Source organism: Pseudochaenichthys georgianus, chromosome 12 (assembly GCF_902827115.2).
Source record: "Pseudochaenichthys georgianus chromosome 12, fPseGeo1.2, whole genome shotgun sequence".
Lineage (NCBI taxonomy): Eukaryota > Metazoa > Chordata > Actinopteri > Perciformes > Channichthyidae > Pseudochaenichthys > Pseudochaenichthys georgianus.
In genome coordinates, this window is record NC_047514.1 from 10073124 (window position 1) to 10095474 (window position 22351).

A 22351-nucleotide genomic window follows, 5' to 3' on the forward strand; every position below is an offset into this window, starting at 1 on the left:
GGCCAATGGTATTCTGCAAAGTCTTCATTTCCTGCTGTAGAGCACTTCTGTCCTTGGCTGTACCCGTCCCATGCCAGTTTGTTATGTTTCCAGAATGCCCGCTATTGCTTCTCTGTAAAAGTCAACAAGAACTTGGAGGAATTATGCCTTGTTATGTTTCCTTAAGAAATACAGCCTGTTTTGGGGGGTTACAGTCTTGAGAAAACAGGAGAGGTCTGAGCATACAGCCCTGGGGGACTCCGGAGTTTTGTCACTAAAGTGGAAGAGGTGTGACCGACCATCCAAACTGCCTCAAGTCTGTTTGTGAAGAAGTCCAATATCCGTTGCAGAGTGTAGTACTCAAAACTCAGTGTTAAGTTTGCCAATTAGTTTAATGTGTGGGCTTTTGTTGCTGACCTGAAATCAACAAACAGCATTCTGACATAGGTGTTGTTATTTTTCAGATGATGGGCAGCTGAGACAGCATTCTCTGTTGTCTCTGTTTGCAAACTGGGGCATATCCAGGTTTTCTGGGATGTTGTTTCTGATGCGTTGGTGAACCATGGATAGTCAAATAGGGCAGTGAGTGCACTTAAGGCTGAGGAGGAAGTAGGCAACACAAACAACCAAATAAGGAACTCACAATTACCATTCACAAAAACCAGTGGGAGCAAAACGCAATAAGGCACGTGTGTGTGCCGACAGAGAGCCTGCAGCCTTGAGTTCACTAGGTTAGCATGTGAGGTCCAGACAGGAAGGGATTCAGTGCAATGACCTTGTATCTGTGTGTGTGTTCTGCAAGCTGGGCCATTGAAATGGGGATAAGCATTCTGGTTATCTGTATTACTCATTAACCAAAAGTGTCTCCCACAACAGCTCTGGAAAAACATCAACCCAAAAGCATTGGCATCATGTGTTTTCATCCAAAACAGCAGTCCAGGTTTTCTTTCCCCTGGAGTTGAAAAGTAATTCCCTTATCATCCCCTGTTGCATATTTTTGATTAAAAAAATGCTGTTTGTTGCTGTTTTTATTTCAAATGAAGAGTGGAAAAATATCATATTTGTTCTTTGGTCGTTCCAGTGGAGGTGTTGTCTGTCAGCCACGAGAATGTGTCTCAGAAAGAAAATATGGATCAGCTCCAAACTGAGTAACAACCCCCACCATGCCACTTACTCACTTCTGCTGCTCAGCTCTCCCTGCCTCTATCCTTCACCCTCTTTCTCTCTGTTCCCTTTTTCTCTTTCTGCTGTTTGTGTCCTTAAAGCCTCTCTCATCCCTCATATATTCACACACACACATTTGTTTATCCTTCATACCTCTCTCTCTCTCTGCTTGTATCGACACACTGGCACAGACACATGACAAACGACACAACCTCATTCATGAAAATGTTGCGGCACTCAGTCAAGGCTTAACCACTGGATTATGGGATTAGAGAGTGGGGTTGATCTGGAACACACACACACACACACACACACACACACACACACACACACACACACACACACACACACACACACACACGTGTGCGCGCACACACACACACACACACACACACACACACACACACACACACACACACACACACACACACACACACACAAACACTTGGTAAAGTGTGTGTTGTTTTCTATGGTGTGTTGGTGTGGTTTAATTCTCCTGTCTTGACAACTTAATTTGTTCTCAGGTTTTCCCTACTATAGCAATAGCAGTTCCCAGTACTATGCATCAATCACCATTTATATTGTATATACTGTTTAAATATATCATACATTTGAACCACAGCTATATTACAAACTACAAATGTAAAGCCCATTAAAATAAATGGTTTGACAGTTTAAAGTTACTGGCTCTCTTGCGAATGAGAATGATATCATTCTTGTGTGTCAGGATATCTTGGCCTTTATTTTCTGTTGCTTTCCTGCACAAATTACACATTCTTCTGTGTTGTATGTTTTTGTTAAGTACTTAACATGTAGCATGATTATGTTCTACCCTAAAGCCCTTATAATCTTTTCTAACAATAATGGTCCCTATTTATATGTTTGCTTAGCTGTTTTTGAGAACACTGTAACACCTGTCTAGGGACTACAAATGGGATATGTTAACACATTTCCAAGAAAAATCACGTAATACACACTGTGCCTGTAAAAGAGAAACAAAAATAAAAAGCACAATATAGAAACAGGAGAGAAAAAGACGCGGGATTAGAGGGCAGAACATTGAGTAAACAAGCAATATGAGAGATACTTATCAACACTGACGTGTGCAAAGCTCATTAACAGAATACCCTCTCTCTCCACTATATTGATGGATGACGGCATGCAGGCGAGGGATGTTAAGGGGGGAATGGATTGACAAGATGAAGCGGAGGGAGGGAGGGGTGAAATCCGTACAGAGTCTGTTTCCAGCCAATCGCCCTGTAGCCCCCTGCCTGATGTCTCCGCCCTCCCACACCTCTCCCTTGTTGCTACGGTAGCAGCACCATCCTGCCAGTGAGAGGCATTATTTAGGGTTGGTTGTAATGTGGCGTGGTGTCTGTGTGTGTTTATATGGGACACTAAAGACTGCAATCAAGCTCAAGTTTTTTCTTACTCTATCACCCCCCCATCTCCGTCCCTCGTTCATCTCTCTCATCATCTTCTCCTCTTCATCCCTGTTTTGACTGTCGCTGTCTCTTTCTCCACCTTCCATCCCACCTCTCTATCTTAAAGTACTCGCATAATGTTGCCACGTAGCAAACTACATGCACAAATTAAGGACATGGTATACATCATTTTATGCATTGAGTGACTCTTTTCACTTTAATTCCTGTTTTGGATCAACATACTCCATTGCAAGTCATTCCAAGTTAATGTAGTTACATTTCATACAGTTTCACATATTACAAAAGACCTCTTTCATTTTCTGCTAAATGCCTAAATACTGTTTTTCTGTTGTGTTCTTATATCCAAGCAACATTTCCTCTTTTGGGGTTTTGCTATCTGTGGAGTCTAGACAGTCTCTTTCTTTGTCAGACAGGAACAATGACATTTAAAAATGTCAGCAGTTTCTGATACCGATCATCAGCTATCAGGTGTCACTTCACATTTACTGTCAGAACATACTTGTATTATATCAGTTGCATCTTGTCGGCATATAATAATGAAGAGTTGAGTATTCCCGAGGAAAGACATATATTTTTTCCCACATACACCCATTCATAATAAATCCATCTATTTAGGAAATGCTACAGTATTATAATGATCAGATTATTTCTCTTTCGGCTTGAGTGTCTGCATTTTTGGAGCCAGTCTGTTTTCATTTGCTGCTGTGCTGCTCTTTTTTCTCTCGTAACCATGGAAATGGGATCAACATGCAAATACCTGAGCACGCTCACCAAGGCTGTGCGATAGGAGATGCAAATTGTGTTTCCGTTTGCAGGATCACACACCCTCAAACACACAGATGCAGACTCAGACAGACACACACAAACGTTCTTGTGAGCACGTATGCACACCCTAATGTTGTCCAGATCATTTTTCAGCTTACCATGACCAGACAATATCAATATAATAGTGCAGTAGTTGCACTGAACCTTAAATGGAAATAATATTCAAATAATAACAAATGTTTATTTTTTTCTGGGCTGTTTTAGAAAAGCTACATAAATAAAGTTTATTAATATATTATACAAGCACACACACTTTTCTCATTAATTTGATTAATTATGTGGAAATTGTAATTATGCACGTTTAAAGACTTGAATTTAGGCCAAAATAGTAAATATTATTAATATATAATTCAATGTATGTCTTGTCTTGTACGTTGTACCCTTTTATTCAATCTTCAGAAACTAGTATTCCAATGTGGCCATGAGCTGGTTAAAACATGGCGATTGTTGCCAACTTCACTGTTCCCCCCATGGAGTCTAATCTCCTTCCCCATCGCCTCTCGTTTCATTGATGTCTGTCTGTTTTTTATTTTATGAATGAACGGCAGAGGAGAAAAGGGGACGGGAAACTGGACCCTTTTTGATTGGCTGCTAGGGGTTGACGTCACTTCCGCTCCAACGCGATGCACCCATTCACAGGGAAAAAGAGAAACAATGCACACCCAGAGAGAGAGAGAGAGAGAGATAGAGAGAGAGAGAGAGAGAGAGAGAGAGAGAGAGAGAGAGAGAGAGAGAGAGAGAGAGAGAGAGAGAGAGAGAGAGAGAGAGAGCAAGGGGTAGTGCGTTTACAATGCGTGAATAGAGTAAATCAAACGCAGGAACTGAATTTCGGAGGGTGGTGCGGGCACACTGTGCGAGAACCAAACCGAGGAGATAACCGACAGTGAAGCCTACCTACGCAGCTCAAAATACGACGTGCTATGGGGGACCTACGCGAGATGGACTGCCCGGTGGTGAAGCGGTTATTAAAGGACGACAGTGCCAAGTGCCTGCTGCTGGACTGCCGCTCTTTCCTCGCCTTCAACGCGGGACACATCCGCGGAGCCGTCAACGCCCGCTGTAACACTATCGTCCGCCGCAGGGCCAAGGGCTCCGTGCTCAGCCTGGACCAGATACTGGCCGGGGACGAGGAGGTCCGTGAACGCCTCCGCTCCGGGATGTACTCCGCCGTGGTGCTGTACGACGAGAGGACGCCGGACTCCGAGACGGTGAAGGAGGACAGCACGCTGACTCTGGTGCTCAACGCAGTGTGCAGCGACTCCTCCGGAACACTCATATACCTGCTGAAAGGTAAATACAGTGCTTTGTTATTGAATGTGGGGTCAGGTGCATCATGTTATTAATATTATAAGCTACACTCGCACCAGTAGGATTCTGCCTTAATTTATTATTTGATTTAACCCTAATGTAGGACAATAAAGATGTGCAAAATGTATAATAGTAGATTTGTTATATTAATGATGAAAACATGCTTTATTTAGCCTTTAAATTAGGCAATAACAAACTAAAGAATGACTACATATATTGTTTTGTTATCTTTAAAAATGTAAATGTTGTTTTGTAATAATATATCCATATGGAGCTTATCTTTGAAAAAAATTCTCTGTGTTAGTAAACAAAAACATTTTTAAATGGATCAAAATGACACGTTAATGATAATGTTCTTTTCGAGGCTTTACAATAGTAATTATAGCTATACATTTGATCAAAAGTTGAATTTAAATATGCCACCATCCTATCTGGGTCATTGTTTATTTAGTTTTTCACAGGCATTCAATATTGTTTTTTATTGCCTTCATAAAGGCTGAGTATGTGTTTTTGTAGCTCTGCTTTATTAACAAAAGATTGACATATCCTCCTAAATGGGCCTACTCTATTTGTATGCACTGGTATTATTATTTTTCTACAATACACACACTCACTCAGTCACTCACAGCTGAACACATTCACACACAGACCAATGGCCTGAGCTGAGTGAATGAGGTAATGCCAATGCATAGAGGCCACATCAAACCGGAGAGACTTACAGGGCACATGATCCTTTCAGGAACAGTGCCCTTCGGGTAGAAATAGAAGATAAAAAGCTGTAAAATACAAAAAAATAAACGCTTTATTTACCCACTATATTTAGGCTGCAGGGATTCTGAAAAGGCAAATCTGCTGCAAGCTGTGGCGCACTCTTTCTGAATGTGTGTATCCTAATGACGTAGTCGCCTTGAAGCACAGGAGAGTCTGTGTGTAGCTTATAAAGATGACATTTCCCAGTTCATCTGATGTGATCCCTGAGGTGCACAGAGCAGCCTACAGATGCAGAAAAAAGGGATGACGACATTGTTTTCAAATCCACGGTAGTAACCACAAGAGAGAGTAGTTCAGGGCCTGGTGGAATAGACCTTATGTATGTATGATTGTGCAACAATTGTAATGTAGGCTGCCATGCTTAGTGCTTATGCATGCTGCTGCAGCGTTCTAAGCATATAAACTCCCCTCCCTCCCACCCACACATACACAAATCACTGTTCCAGGAGGGTCTTACATTTCCAAGTAGTGATTATATCCCACTCGGATTGTGTCTAATGTGATATGTAGGATGAATGGTACTTAATCAGGATGTCTCTTTTCTAGGTGGATACGACAGGTTTTTCTCAGAGTACCCGGAGTTTTGTATAAAGACCAAATCCTTACCGCCCCTCACCAGCCAGTCCAGCGTCGACTCTTCCTGCTCGTCTTGTGGGACGCCGCACCACGACCAGGTAAAAACAACACATGATCAGCCCTTAAGGGACTGTTTAAGTAATATAGTTAACATTGACCAATGTCAGTGTAATGTCTCTTCAGTCAACTCATTGTTACAGCCTGTAAAAGTCAAGTTTAGTTTGAATCATCGACACCATGATCTGTGGGGTGCAAACACTCAACGTTTTTTGGTTCGCAACATCACTTTTGTTCACTTTCCCACGTCCATTCAAGCACATTCCCTTATCCGGTCTGGATGGTGAGAGCAGTGACAGTGTAGTTACAAGCTTGTTTGTCAGTGTAAAGGCCATGCCAGTATAAAAGTAGGGCTGCTCAATTTATCGTATTTTAATCGCAATTATGATTATGGCTTGCAACGATTACGAAAACAACGTAATCGAAATAAAACTATTATTATTTTAATTCTTTTTTTTTTTAATTAATTTGAGTTTGTATTGGTTTTTCAGTTGAATTGTACTTAAAGTTCAGGGTAATCAACTGTTAAAAACATACTGTTACATTTTTTTTCTTCAATAAATGGATGTTTTCAAAGTAAATGGATAATCGTTTTTAATAATCGTGATATCAATTATTGACCCAAATAATCGAGATTATGATTTTTGCCATAATCGAGCAGCCCTAGATAAAAGCAATGTAACCTCCTGGGAATATTTTCTTTTGTTTGAGTGAGTTATTTGTCTAATGATAGGCTACAGGTCATAGGACAGTATTGATTCACCTCTGCGTCACTTCCTGTGACCCGGTCGGTCTCGTTTAGCTGGTTAGTGATCTGCTGTTTGGAGCTTGCATATTTGATGCAACGTTCACAGTCACATGAGGCTCGGGGGTTTAATTCCCCCCCCCCCGAAACGCATGAGGAGAGAGACGCAGACAATCCAGCCTCTGTGCGTTTTTTCTGAGAAGAATGCTCGATAGTCTCGGCCGCACTATTCAGCAATAAAAGTAGCTTCCTGTTTTTCGGTATCTCACTCTCCATTTTCCTCCCAGCGCCCACCCCCCCCCCCCTCTTTCTCCTCACATTACATCTCTTAGCAGTATTGATCACATCCTGATGCTGTGTCAGTACGAGGTCGTCAGCGGCAGTGACATAAACAGACAGAGCTTTCTGTCAATAAGTCTCACTACCGGTATAGACTGACAGCTGGCTGACCCCTCACATCCATTCAAAGGGAAAACAAGACCACTGCTCTTACATTGGAACACGCTTTGAAAGAACACCAGGTCATAATGTTTTTTTTTTACCTTGAATGCTTTATGGTTCTGATTATGATCAGGTCATATTCTTCTGCTCCGTGAGATACTTCCTGTTTCTAGGGAAAGCCACCGTGTGCTCAGTTGATGCTGTGTCATAAATCATTGAGTAAAACCAATCTTCCACCAGTAGAGTGTAATGACAGAACAAGTACAAGGTGTCCTTATTGCAACATGACAGGATGTAACACCCATGAAACATCTGTTGTACTGAGAAATTAAAGCACAATAATATTTCTGTACACTTGGCTCATAATCACAGCTACGTTTCCTTATTGAGAAAATGACTCCGCTTGAAACTGAACAAACTTATCAAATGACTGATTGATCAAACAGATCCAAAGCTACCCCTGTCTGATTTAAGGCGCGGCAAAATGATCAGGAAGATATTTAGGAGAGACCACACTTATACTGAAGTCATCTGAACTGAGACGGTGGATGCTTTGTCTCATCGTGTAAGCTCTTTAAGTCACTTCTGACTAACATGGCTCTTCGGCTAAGGTCAGAGGATGTTTCTTAATAAAAACGACTCCATGAATGAGTACTGACAATCTGTCTCTTCAACTGATTAATCATCCCTCTTCCATCCGTCCAGGGCGGCCCGGTGGAGATCCTCCCGTTCCTCTACCTCGGCAGCGCCCTCCACGCCTCAAAGAAAGAGGTTTTGGACGCCACAGGAATCTCCGCCCTGCTGAACGTGTCCGCCGACTGTCCCAACCACTTCGAGGGGGCGTACCAGTACAAGTGTATTCCTGTGGAAGACAACCATAAAGAGGACATCAGCTGCTGGTTCCTGGAGGCTATTGAGTTCATAGGTCAGTGAGTAGCTGTGTGTGTGTGTGTGTGTGTGTGTGTGTGTGTGTGTGTGTGTGTGTGTGTGTGTGTGTGTGTGTGTGTGTGTGTGTGTGTGTGTGTGTGTGTGTGTGTGTGTGTGTGGTGTGCGTGTGGTGTGTGCGTGTGTGTGTGAGGGCTGCTCAATTAATCGTATTTTAATCGCAATTACGATTTTGGCTTGCAACGATTATGAACACAACAACACAATTTTTTTTTGGGTTTTTCAGTTGAGTTATACTTAAAGTTCAGGGTAATCAACTGTTAAAAACATACTGTTCACATATTTTTATTTCAATAGATGGATGTTTTCAAAGTAAATGGATAATCGCTTTTAATAATCGTGATATCAATTATTGAACCAAATAATCGAGATTATGATTTAGTCAAGTTCATGTTGTTAAGTATGTGTGCTCAAACATTTCAATAACATTTGTATTATCAATGAGAAGACATATGTAGGTTGGCAACTGACTGAATTGTTGTCATTATTGGATAAACAGCTGATTATTTTCTCTATTATTTATTTGACCATTAAACTGCAGAACATTTTGGAAGATGCACCTCACAATGTCCTAGTCCCAAATACATCCGATGACTTTAATGTAAGACAAGGAGAAGCAGCTTATTCTAACATATCATGTTTTGCATGATCTTGAAATCCGAATTATAGATCATTAAAATACAATAATATTAATAATAATACAATATGGAAAATAACAGCTGAGATATTATTTTCTTTGCCTTTTCTGAGAGTCTGAGAATTTCTTTAGACAACATTTTTTACGAGTAGCCATTTATCACACACATTAAAGCAGAGAGAGAACATACGCACCAAAATCTAAGAATAGTTAATTAGCAAAACAAAACGATGTAGTACAATCACAGAAAAGATGGAAGAAAGGCATTTGAGAATGATAAAGACTCTGAGAAAATATTCCGATTTCTCGGTTTGTGTGTTATTACAGTTAGTGTGTGATGTGCGTTTGATTTGCATATCCATGCTGTGCATCTACGTGGTTTCAGGGCTGAGTGTATGTCTGTTAGCGTGTAATCTGGTGAGTGTGTGTGTGTGTGTGTGTGTGTGTGTGTGTGTGTGTGTGTGTGTGTGTGTGTGTGTGTGTGTGTGTGTGTGTGTGTGTGTGTGTGTGTGTGTGTGTGTGTGTGTGTGTGTGTGTGTGTGTGTGTGTGTGTGTGTGTGTGTGTGTGTGTGTGTGTGTGTGTGTGTGTGTGTGTGTAGGTGTAGGTGCTGGTGCTGGTATGCGTCATAGTTAGCTGCTGTGGGACTAGAGTCTGACTCATCCACTGTTACCGGGTGAACAGACGCCGTGTTGAGTTACCTGAAAACTGTCTGAAATATATAGACGGCTAAAAAGTAAAGCAAGACACAAAACTAAATGGTGTGAGTTGGTTGTTATCAATCCGCTAACAATCACCTATGGTTAAACTGGTGCATTTTATTAAATGTCAGTAGTGGACACTTAGATGAAATTAATCTGCATGCAAAATAATATATAAAACAAAAATGTCTGTCTATTATCTTTTTTTTTATTTCTAGCAGGCCATGCTAACATGCTCCATTACATGACTGTCCAGCTGATTGTTGAAACTGATTCTCTTGGGGAAATGTTGTTACTGTAAAGGATCTAATCAAAGTACTTCCTAAATGTTGTTGCTCGCAGTAACAAAGTAATCCTATGCGTCTAAACATACTGAAAGAGGCAGAGACAGAAATAGGACAGGGGAGGAAGTGTGAAAGAGGCTGATGACTCACATTTATTTGCGCTTGCGTGTTTCAGATAAATGTAATTTGCTGCTTTCTCACTTTGAGGTTGGTTTGACTGAAAAGTGTAGAGGAGAAGAAATTAGAACAGCTTGAGGCTGTTAAAAAAAATGGCACGACGGGTAACAATTAGTTTGATGATGGAAAATCGTTGATATAAAATTCCTTTCTTCGTCCGTTCAGAAAGCACAACAATATTTTCCGACGAATAACTAAAGATTAGGAGCTAAGCATGAGGAAAGATTTGTAAATGAAATAGATATTCTCTTTTAAACTGAGATTTACATTTGAAGGGGCCATAAGGCTATGATAAGTAGGACCATGTTAACATGCATCCTCATATGAACTTCTATAAACATTTGGAGCCCTTTAATTACATTTAACACATACCCTGGAAAAGTGCCAATATCCATGACTGTCATCAGGGTACCTCATCTGGGAACCATGAATGTACAACATCTGATGCCAAAATTGAAAATTAGGATAAAGTGTGAGAATATTCTAAATCTCGACGAATCCATTTAGTAGAGGTTGCCATATTTGACTTGTAAATCTAGATGAAATAATAAGGACGTCCTCTGGTGAGCATGAACATCTGTACTCAGTGATATTTCTGTCTAAAGATATTTGTCAAACTGAATGATACGATACAGCTTTATTTATAAAACACTTTAAAATCTCCAGACCAAAGTGCTGTACAGTCAAATAAACAATAATTAGCTAGTAAAACTTCTGACCTATGACCCTCCTCTCTCCACAGATTCGGTACGGGACTCCAGTGGGCGGGTCCTGGTCCATTGTCAGGCAGGCATCTCCCGCTCCGCCACCATCTGCTTAGCCTACCTGATGAAGAGGAAGAGGGTGCGTCTTGACGAAGCCTTTGAGTTTGTGCGGCGGCGGCGCAGCATCATCTCCCCCAACTTCAGCTTCATGGGCCAGCTGCTGCAGTTCGAGTCGCAGCTCCTCGCCACCTCGTGTTCTGCCGAGGCGGCCGCCACGGCCAGCCCGCTGCTCGGACCCAAGTCCTCCACGGTCACCGCGGTGACGTCGGCCACACCCACCTCTCCGTTCATTTTTAACTTCCCTGTTTCCGTGGTGAACCCCGCCTATCTGCACCACGGCCCACTCACAACGTCCCCCGGATGCTGATGGTTAGCCAATCGCAGCCTTTACCCAATTAACTGACTCACAGACTGGGCTGCCATTGGCTGGAAGATCTGTCAGTCTTACTGACCGGTATGTACATGCTTCCAGGACAGGGAGGTGAGAAGCGTCACGGTGCCTGATTCAAAACTCGAAGACTGAACAAATGTTTTTACAGAAACCAGCCAACGCTCCTTCCATTTTAACACAAGGTTTCTTCAAATAGACCAAAAATGAACTGTCTTTCAAATCTAAAGTGTCAGACTGACGTTAACAGAAGACACACACTCTTCTTTGAAACTCAACAACATGCACTGACACAGAGGCATGAGCAGCAGCAAACACTCTCTCGCTCTGCCTCGCGCACACACACACACACACACACACACACACACACACACACACACACACACACACACACACACACACACACACACACACACACATTCATGACTACCAACTGAATAAGCTCAGTATGAAGACAGGGTTGGTTGCTATGGAGAGGACAGGTCTTTAGGAGAGGAGATGGACACAGGAAGGAAGGAGAATTTTAAGCACCCGCTCTTTCCCCTTTGGGTGTCCCTCCTGTTGGCAGATGGATGGAAAAGAGAGGCGAGGAGACCGTGATAGAAAGCAGGAGCCTCTTCCGTGACAGGTGCTCCGACCGGGGCTTCCTGTCTTTCATACGTCCTCTTCCTCTCTCTGCCCCCCCCCCCCCCTACACCGTCCTCTCCCCTCTCATCTCCCCTTTTCATCCTTTTATATTCCTTCCCTCCTCTCATCTCTGTGTCTCATCTTCACCCTGTCCGCCCCCTCTCCTCTGCTCCTCATCTCCTCACTGAAGAGGCTAAATAAATCAAATAAGATGCCAAATGAAGGCCAGGGCCCTGGTAAATGGACTGGGAAACCCCACTGAAGGGAACAGCGACTGCTACATTACTAAAACGTTGTTTTTTCGACGAAAGCGCTGTAAGAAAAGCTGTAGGAGAAGGACAACTGCTAAAAAGCTTTTTGCAATCAGAGGGCAGAATTTGAAGCACAGTGGTTCTGCAAGACGACCACGTAAAGGACCGTTCAGCTGGTTATGTATGATTTAACATCAATACTATTTTTCTTCACTATGAACCATTTCCAAAGAAATACATGTGTTTTAAGGTTATTTTCTGCGAACACTAGCTCCAGTAGGATGCTTTGGAAAATGTTCTTTGTTTTGGTTATTGGCTGAAATGTGCATCACCCCCGGATGGTCCTTTACAGATGTTTGTGCCTTGTTCACAGAGGTGTCCTAAAGATGTTGGCGTGCTGCTAGAAAGCCGATTTCTGAATGTTGGTCAAACATAAGAAACGTCAGCATTTCAGCAGTGCAGTACAGGCTCGAATTCCACAGTGTCTGAAGCTTCTCTCTTCATCTCTCACAGATGGATACAAACATAATGTATTTGAGCAATTCAATATTTGATATTATAATTCAACATTTGGAAAGGCCATTTTTCAGCCTGACCCGCCATAAAAAAGAATGAAAGCAGTGTTTTCCAAAGCTACAAAACAAACTTCCTTAACCATTAATAGACACCTTAACATAAACTGAAAATAATGAGAATTTGATGTCTAGAGAAAAAAATACATTTGTCATGTGTGCTTCTACATCTTTTATATGAGAAAATGCGCGACAATTTAGAGGCAACATTTGTTCCTATCGGCCATATTTTCAAAGACAATGCTGAGCAAACATCAGGGACCCTATCCACTCGAGACTGATTGATTTCCCCTTTTAAATCCATACTGAAAAATGAAGCGTGATGAAGTAATAAAGAGAAGATAGCTTTGGGTTTTTACGAAACGTTTTATAATCCAATAAAAGTTATTATTTAGTTATTTCGATTATCTGTTTTTGAAGATTGTCCACACCTCCACTTTCTGGGCGTCAAAGCCAAACATCACGCCATTTTCATAATGTCACACTTTTAGACGATGTTTGTATTGCTTCTGCTTTTGACCAGGCTAAGCTTTACACTGTGCTAGAAATCCAAAGGCACAGAACCATCATGGTTGCTCACACACACACACACACACACACACACACACACACACACACACACACACACACACACACACACACACACACACACACACACACACACACACAGGGTTTCAAATAAAATCTGTTTCTGTTTTTGAAGATTGTCGGCACCTATCTCTGTAGCACTTTGAAGTGATGCAATACTGTATTTATAATTTATGATTGATTTGCACATCATGGTGACGGTAAACTGAATAGACTTTGCATTTGATCCATGTAGGGAGGGAGACAGAGAGAGATGAGAGAGCCAATCAGTGAGAAACGCAATACTTTGTACACATCTGTGTGGTAATCGTCTATTTGTCTGTCTGTCAGCCTCTCTGCGTCACTCCATCTCTCTGTCTGGTCAATGATGTTTACCCATCATGGCAATATCAATCCTCCACTTGGACATTTATATTTAAAAAAAAAAATACAACTTTCCCTCAATTTTATTGTGGAATGAATTATCTGTAGCCTACATTTATTTATTACCGAAGATCCGCTGTTGAATAAAAAATGTTCTTAAGTAATAGGTTGTATGCGCTTTCTTTGTATGCTGGTGTATGAAACTAATCAAATATATTGTATAAGCATACACACAATTTCATATAAGGCTACATTGAAACCGTGAATGATATCATTTTGTTAAGACACACAGCACGGGTTATTTAGAAGTTATTACACACAGAAGTAGAAATGAACTACATGATGCAGATTTAACTATTCAGTTCGATATCCCTGCTTTAAATAATATGAAACAATAAATGTATTCAAACGGATTTTTTTGACAAAACGTTTTTAATGGGAAAACAACTGACATATTGTGTAATATGTGTCTTTTATAATATCACCTCTTTGTATGTGTTAATTTTAAGCTCATTTTAAAATATGGGAGTGTAAGCAAAGACTGCCCCCCAGTGGTGAGAACATTGAATCGTCCTCAGCCTGTTTCAAACGGTAACATCCACAACACATGAGCATAGCACTAACCAATCAGAAGGTAGCTCATTTAAATCGTCACGGTCGGAAACGCACAGGTGGATTCAATACAAATAATGATGGCTGCGTTCCAATTAGGGTATGTCCCGGTGTTGTGCATGCGAGCTCACTGGAGTTACTCACTGGGAGACTGAATGGAACACAGCCATCGTTAGCGTCATCAGTGTCCGTTGTGCTTTTCCTCCGAGACGAGGCAACTGTCTGTGAACAGCATGCTATAGTAACGTTAGTATAGCTGACTAAAGACAAATATGGTCTCTTGTTTATTCAGGGATCAGGAGGAAGTGAAGGAAGCTGGAGAAGGGTAAGATAATATGAAATGAATGATAAAACATCAGCAGTTTAATATTATATTATAATGTTGAGGTTAAAGATTTTGTCCAAAAGCGAGGGGCCTTGATTGGTATTTTTTTTTTTTTATTATTTGTAACAGTATGCCAAGGTCCCCCTCGTTTTTTTATATATATGGGGGGACCCTAATCAACACATTTACATTTTATATAAGGGGGACCCTTATCAAAAAAGTGACGTATGCATAAATATTCCTTTATTTGCTAAACCCAACTCCACAAGAGTTTCACAAAGATTCTGTCAAGATTTTATTTCCTACAGACAAAAATAAAATAGTTATGGAAAATATATGATGTGAAGTTAATGCTTAATATTTACTCCATCATAGTGTCATAGTGTGTAGGCTACATGCCGGTTATCTGTGTTCATTTGCAGATAGTAAATATATATCCCTCACCTGCTGCCAATAAAATGTCATACAATAAGTACATACAGTGTATCGAAAAAACTACATAGTATAGCCTACTGTCCCAGAAAAGTATACTTTCAAGAGACTTTCAAAATACTATACAATGACTTTTTTTAGACATAATATACTACACATTGTTATTTTGACATACTATATCTGAATATAATGAAAAAAAGTCATTATTTATAATGTGGAAATAAGTTATTGCATAGTATGTACAAAATAATTAGAAAAAACAATATAGGATAGTATGTCAAAAATATCGGAAATGACACAAAATAAAGTGTGTGGAAAATATCAGAAAAAACAACATAGTTTGTCGAACATACCAGAAAGAATAGTGTATTATGTCCAAAATATCAAAAGAGTCAATAAATCATAGTTTAGGATGTTGACAAAAATATCTTAACAAAAAATATCATGGTATAGCATTTTTAAAAAGATCAGAAAAAACATAGTAAAGTATGTTTAAAAAATGCAACAACAAAAAACGGATAGTACTGTATGTCAAAAATATCAGAAAAAAACACAACAAAATATATTAAAAAATAAACAGTAAAGTATGTTGAAAATATGCAAAACTGTCAGAAAAACTTTAAAAAATCATAAACATTATTGTAAGTGTTTTCTTTTTAATATTGGCAGGACCAGACTTCCACACACAATATAATGATGCTTCATATTAAATATGTTCCGTTTGGTTAAGGGACAGTGTTTGTTCTTTGTGTTTAGTTTGATTCGTCTTTCCCAAAACCTTCTTAAATCACATGTCTGTTCGATTTTTCTGACCATCTTGATTTACGATCCATTACAGATCATTGTTCCGGTTGAAGAACTGCGATCCATTTCTGCTCTTTGATTGGGTGAGCTGCCGTAGAATTTTGTATGGGTTTATATGAACTATCTTGGTTTGCCAGATCTCTCGTGACTTAAGTGTCAGCAACACCTAGAGCTTATGGTCGATCATAAATACTCTGCCTTAAACGAGATGAATCATAAAAGACTAGTTTGACAGTTTCACGGTGCAGAAGGAGTGTTTTTGTTTAAACTGTGTAAAGTTATCTCATCTCTGTGGTCGATTCGCAGGCTGTGTTTTGTGGTAAAGTTTGAAATGTATTGGGAAGTGTGTATTTTCTTGAATTGAGAACTAAGTTAAGGATAACCAATTAACACGATTACACAGAATTGACTTTAGTGAAGTTAAATTAACAACATAAATAATACATCTATAGGTATTATTAAATCAAATGTTCATCATGTTTAGTGACCACAGTGGGCTGCCAATCCAGAATGAAAAAAAGACTTAAACACAGATATACACTTTGTTAAGTTCTTTTATTAAGATTTTCTTCTGTACAACAGTTAGAAGTGTATCCATTACACATGTTAGCTGGTCAGCAGCTCTGTACAACCGTCTGTACAACAGGAAGTCAAATATCACTGAAGAGGAAATGTGTTAATTAAACCGTTTGGTAGAAGGCAGGTCAGAAGAATAGGCATGGATTGATTGAACACACACACACACACACACACACACACACACACACACACACACACACACACACACACACACACACACACACACACACACACACACACACACACACACACACACACACACACACACACACAACACACACACACACACACACACACACACACACACACACACACACACACACACCTCCAAAGTATTTACATCAAAAGGCTGACTGACCTTTGAGACCGAAGTAGACAAAGGCCAGCTCTAACACATGTCAAATAGTTATTACATACAAAAAGTATTTCAAAGGAAAAAGAACAATACATTTCAAATCATCTATAAAAGGCCCATCTGGAGTTAGTTTATGTACAGTCTCGTTTAAAACAAAGCCCACAGCTTTCTGCTAATAAATCCAAAGTGCTGCTGACCGCAATGAAGTCACACCGTAAACTCCAACCCTCGTCTTAGTGCTCTGATCAGGGACACAGCAAGTTTAAGCATAAAAAGGAAAATATGTATGTTCAGTCTTGCAAAACTTGCATTGTTTGTCGTTCACCAATTTAGAAATATAATCAGAACTTTAGATTTTAAGTTGTGTTGTGAAATGCCAGACAACATGTACTACCATGTTCAAATATAGTTTAAGTGCATGCTTTTTAACATCGGGCTGAATGCTTTGTAAACTCTTATTTTCACTGAAACCTTTTGCCATTATAGTTTCATTTATCTGTTCAAATGGTCTCATTAGTATTCAGTTGTTACTCCGTATTATTTCCCCATGAAAATAATAATTTAAAATGTTTGGATGAGCTTCAAATTCTCAATGTCATCAATGTGTGTTATTGGGATGAACCCTTGCTGTGCTGGAGGCTGCACACCTGAGGGGGAACAGCTGATGTGAAGATGTCCCAATGTGAACATTGTTGGACAAAAAGCTTTAGTTTAATTCTCAGGGGCGACTGATTTGAGGTCAGATCCAGGAGATGTTAGACTTCACACGAGATGCAATGTTCTTAACTCAGACCAACGTCATCTTTACCTTTAATTTAAAGTGCAAATCAGCTGAAATCTGACTTTTACTGACACTCTAATGCTAACGAATTCAGGATAAAAATAAAAGATCAGAGCAGCTTGGTCAGATTTAAAAGCCCGTCTAAAAATGTATTTCGTAATATCGGCTAGATCTGGATAAATCTATCATAGTACATTTCATAGCAATTTAAAGGCAATCTATCCATTCTCAAAAACTCTAAAAGCCTTTTTCCACACGGTTTCAAGGAATTTCAAAGACCCAGCACTGCTCGACTTTGTGGAAATGTAAGAAACTAAACGTGTGATGTACAGTGTCATTAATCCAACATTATAATCAACAGAAAAAAACATGGTCAGTAAAAAAAAAAAAAAGTTCAATGGTACAGTACGTAATGTGAGGAGTTTGCTAATCTTGCTGTTATGAGGTTTTTTTCATACATGTTAGTGTGTCACTTTAAAATATTAGTACAAACAAAAATGTGAAATCATCTTTAGGTAAAACATATCTATTATCCTCTTTGTCAACCTGCAGCTCTGTGCTTACATATTTATCTTTTGAAGCCTGTAACCAGCCCGCTGAATGGCTTCCAAGATAGAAGAAATAGTCGAGTAAAAGTCAAAAAAGAGTTAAGAAAACAAAAATGGAATAGTCTTCAGAAAAACACAAATAGCACTGTTTAGAAATGAATCCTTATAAACATGCCTTTGTGATATACAGTATACTTAGAGGTGGGTAAGTAACTAGATTTATTCAACTACTGTACTTAAGTACAAGTTTGAGGTACTTTACTTATAAACTAGCTGCACCTTTACCAGCTTTGATAACACAGTAATGCATCAATAATTATAATCAAAACATAGAATATATATTATTCTGAAATGGGCCAATCTGCATAATGAGTACTTTTACTTTTGGTACTTTAAGTATATTTTGATGCTAGTACTTTTACTCGATTAACCTTTTAAATTAAGGAGTTTTATTTGTAATGGAGTATTCCTACACTCTGGTACTTCTACTTTTAATTAAGTACAAGATCTGAGTACTTATCCCACCTCTGAGTATACAGTGGTCTCCTCATAGTAATACTACAAGCCAGCAATTCCTCTGGTGCACCACTAGGGGGCAGTAACAGATGGAGAAGAACATTTGTAAACACAAGGGTCCACGTGAGGAACATTAAAACAGCGAACAAAAAGAGATGTGTAAATGAGTGACTCGTTTCATGTGAATGTTAAACTGCCATTGACAAGTTCAGGATTAATGTCATGCTGGGGCTTCATAAAGTATTAGTCAAGTTGTTTTCTGAATTAAGCTCTGTAAAAATGTCTATTTAATGTGTTGGTAACAGTCAATCCTCACACCGAGGGAGAAGCTGTAACAAAAACAATTCTGGACTTTGAATATTTGTATCTGTATTACTCAGTCATTGTGGCATACAATATGAAATATTAGCTTGGATGATAAATATAGAGCTTGCTGTACGCAGTTAAATGGCATTCCCCGACGATATCACTGGGTTTCAAATCATCTCAGTGCCACAGTGTGCTCGATTTGTTCCGGTGACAGACTGAGTTTTTAATGAGCAGCAACCGCCATGTTTAACAGCTAAATATAAGTATAAGCTATCATGGAAAACACCATTTCTTTAGTCATTGAGATTAAGGCAGAGAAAGCAGGTATATCCAGGGCATATTTTCATGATTGACAGGTGTCTCAGCTTGCTGCTTGTCACAACTTGGCTCTGCCCAAAATATGTCTTTATGGCCAAGTAAACATTTATTTAAAACAATCTTATTCTGTGTGGATTTGAGGTCCCTGTGTGTGGACTGTAGTGGAAGGTCTGCAGTCTGTTCCTTATTGACTGCTGGGTATGTGTCCGCTGTAATCTCTCTAACATCCCTCAGCTCACACTAGTTTTGTGATTTCTCCTTTGTTTAAAAGAAGACGCAGAGAGCTGCCTCTTGTTTTCACGAACCCTAAATGGAGAAAATGTAACATCAAATGTGCTGGATCTGTTCCCTCGGCACGACAATGGCTGTTTTTCGGAAGGGGCCTCAGGCAGGTGTTTTGTTGCGGTGGATGATTCGCAGTCGGAAGAGGACACAATATCAAAACAACACATTTACAAACTGCGGGTAGATTACAGTGCAACATCAGTGTTGTGTTTTGCTGTGGACCGTGTCCTGGTGTAATTGCTTTCTTAATTGTTTTGCGAATCCAGCTGCAGGCCTGCACATTTAAAAAAAGAAGCTCACTGGAAGAACTCCAGAAATGTTGATCAAACCATTTGCATTTTCTCCGGCAAAATTTGACCAAATCAATACAAAAAATCTGTTGCTTTCTGCTGCTTTGAACTGAGCACCCCAACATCCTCTTCTTCTTCTTCTTCTTCTCCTCCTCCTCCTTGTAAGACACATCCGGGTCTGTTTCCAAAGGCTTTCTGGCCTCTGACCTCTGCCCTGTCGCCCTCTCCCACCTCAAGGTCAACTCTGGAGACTTGAAATGTGTGTGTGAGGTTTGAAACCCCCTCCAGTTCAGTTCTAGTCCCTCAGAGAGCGGCTCTGGTCCGTTGCAGAGCTGAGAGTTTTAGGACTTCTGCTCGGGGGGGGCCGCCGGGGCAGCAAGGCTCTCAGGCTTCACTATCTGGTAGGTGATCAAGTACTCTGGGTAAGCCTGTGGACAAAGACACATACCATCTCAGAACAACTTCATTATGTTTATAATGATAGACATATATCAAAAGTATAGTTTAATACTACTTGTATTATTGATATTTTTGAATGCTAAACTTCTACATACATCAATTGAAGAAAACGAAATAATTATTATAAATTCGTTTTGAGGATTTTCAGTTTCCCTGGAAATAGAATTTTTTCGGATTTTTGTTTGTTGCTCTATTCGAAGACTATTCCAGGAAATGTCATAGCAATGTTGTTATATATTTGAGACAAATGACAATTAAATCAGTGGTGCAGTCGATATGTATTGCTGTAGGCTGACATTTACAAGATGGTGTATACTGACATCATTTTTGTCACTATACTAAGACTCTTTGAGCATCAGGAAAAGCGCTTTCTAAAGATCTTGTATCATTATTATTATTATATTTTAAAATATATAACAAAACGGTAAAATCTTGTAAGCTTGAATTAATCATAGTCCTTACTTCAGCCATCTAATCAAGAACTCATTCAAAAAACCATTGCAGATTTCAAGTGTTAAATAGTACCAGGTTAGGCACTCTTTCCTGCACCACTATATAGTCCACAGATTATTTAAATAAAAGCATCACTACTTGTTTCTGAAAGGAAGTGTGTACTGACCTGCTCCCCTCTGTAGATGACGTACTCTGCGTAGGCCAGTCCGTTGACGCTGGGTCTCCCGATCACTGAGTGGTGTCCGGGGGGGGCGTGGGCCATCTTCATGGCACTGAACTGGAGGAAGGACTTCCCCAGCGTCACTCTGCAGAACAGCATCTGCCTGAAATGCAAACACACAATATCAGGCTGTCAATGGTTAGCTCACATAATAAATACTATCTGTTAAATTCTACAATACTTTTTTTTGATTGAATAAAATCATAAAATTCCTGATTTCTTTGTTTCCCAATGTTCTATTATACATAATAATAATAGTACATTCTTGTCATTTGATGTGCTGGGCTGTTTTGCACTACCAGGAAATGATAGAAGAGCAGATAGACATTTATCAAAATGTAAGCTTTGGAGAAAACAGCCAGGGAAAGAAAGCTTAATGTTGGGTCTCCAATCGTTTCTTTGTGCAATGCATTGTGGGACAATCTATCAAAAAGTTGAGTGGACTAAGTATGTATCGCTACATCTTTCAGTAAACTGGTCATTAAGGATTTCCTAATCAGACCCTGATTAGAGTTAGTTTGTATTGTGGAGTTGGGACACGGGTAATATTTCTTCTAAACTGAAGAGTCATCTCACCGGTGGCACACGTAGCAGGAGCGGTCTTTGTGGGTGGGACATCCCGTGCCTCCACCAATCCCATACACGTACTGGTTGCTCTTTGAGGAGTTCTCAGCAAAATAGATCCCGGCGCCAAACATGCCACCGATGTAGGCGTGTCGCTCATCAAAGCCCTTATGGATGATGGCATTGATGAAAGGGGAACCTGGCAGGAGAAGAGACACATTAGGCCATAAAAACACAACCTCCTTGTGTTAGCTGCCAATAGCTTTTGAATTTGATTAAAACAAAGTGTCTCTCGACAGCTCTCTACCCCAGGCTGTAAATCACAAATAAATAAAAGCTCAAGTTTAAAGGAGGCAGAGAGATTGAGATACTGTTGAACTTAATGTTACTCTGGGAAATCCACAATCTGAGAGACTTTGAACATGGTGTGTCCGTTGGTGCTCGACGCACAATTTCAGGCATCAGTGAAGCCAGACGACTTCCTGGGATTTTCTTCTCTGCAGTGTTTAAAGTTTTAAAGGATCAGAACTCTGCTGCAGGCCTGAGGGATGTGTCCTGGCGGAGCCTTGGTGTTGGAAGTGGACATTGAGGATTAATAACCGGATGTCCTTTGCTGATAACATCAACAACACTCCCGTGGATTCAATCACCTCGACGTCAGGGGGAGGCGCAGCTTCTCCAGGCTCCTGTCCTTTCTTGCCGAGTGTACCAATGTACCCAAGGGTTGGAATGTACCGGCTATAAATGTTGTTGGGTTTGTTCAAACTTTAAGTCAGCCTGTAAGTCTGAAAACATTGCAGCACGAAGCCAAGTTCATCAGCAGAACACTATGCTGGGTGTTTCTTCTGTCCACTAAGACGAAGTGACTGAAGCTATAGAGATGTGATTACAACTT

At 40.1% G+C, this 22351-nt stretch overlaps 2 protein-coding genes across 4 annotated transcripts in view; one reads left to right on the forward strand and one right to left on the reverse strand.

Moving 5' to 3' along the window:
- Positions 1 to 4172: 4172 nt before the first annotated feature.
- dusp4 (dual specificity phosphatase 4) lies at positions 4173 to 13770 on the forward strand. The gene is made up of 4 exons (XM_034095884.2): positions 4173 to 4703; positions 6039 to 6166; positions 8017 to 8236; positions 10796 to 13770. The coding sequence occupies exons 1-4, from the start codon at positions 4334 to 4336 to the stop codon at positions 11182 to 11184; spliced, it is 1107 nt and encodes a 368-aa protein (XP_033951775.1). The 5' UTR covers positions 4173 to 4333; the 3' UTR covers positions 11185 to 13770.
- Positions 13771 to 19065: 5295 nt separating this feature from the next.
- Positions 19066 to 22351, reverse strand: part of LOC117456342 (poly [ADP-ribose] polymerase tankyrase-1-like) — an 84851-nt gene continuing 81565 nt past the window's right edge. For all 3 annotated transcript variants that reach the window (XM_034096190.2, XM_034096189.2, XM_034096191.2), the window contains 3 exons: positions 21469 to 21655; positions 20839 to 20995; positions 19066 to 20188 (listed from right to left, as the gene is read on the reverse strand). In XM_034096190.2, the coding sequence (XP_033952081.1) occupies positions 20102 to 20188; positions 20839 to 20995; positions 21469 to 21655 (431 nt within the window). In that variant the 3' untranslated portion in view covers positions 19066 to 20101. The remainder of the gene's footprint in view (positions 20189 to 20838; positions 20996 to 21468; positions 21656 to 22351) is intronic.

Bases quoted from the DNA above. Each gene is read 5' to 3' on its own strand.
- dusp4 (XM_034095884.2), top strand. From the start codon at position 4,334: ATGGGGGACCTACGCGAGATGGACTGCCCGGTGGTGAAGCGGTTATTA. The intron at 4,704-6,038 runs GTAAATACAGTG...TCTCTTTTCTAG, and splicing joins ACTCATATACCTGCTGAAAG to GTGGATACGACAGGTTTTTC. The intron at 8,237-10,795 runs GTCAGTGAGTAG...CTCTCTCCACAG, and splicing joins GGAGGCTATTGAGTTCATAG to ATTCGGTACGGGACTCCAGT.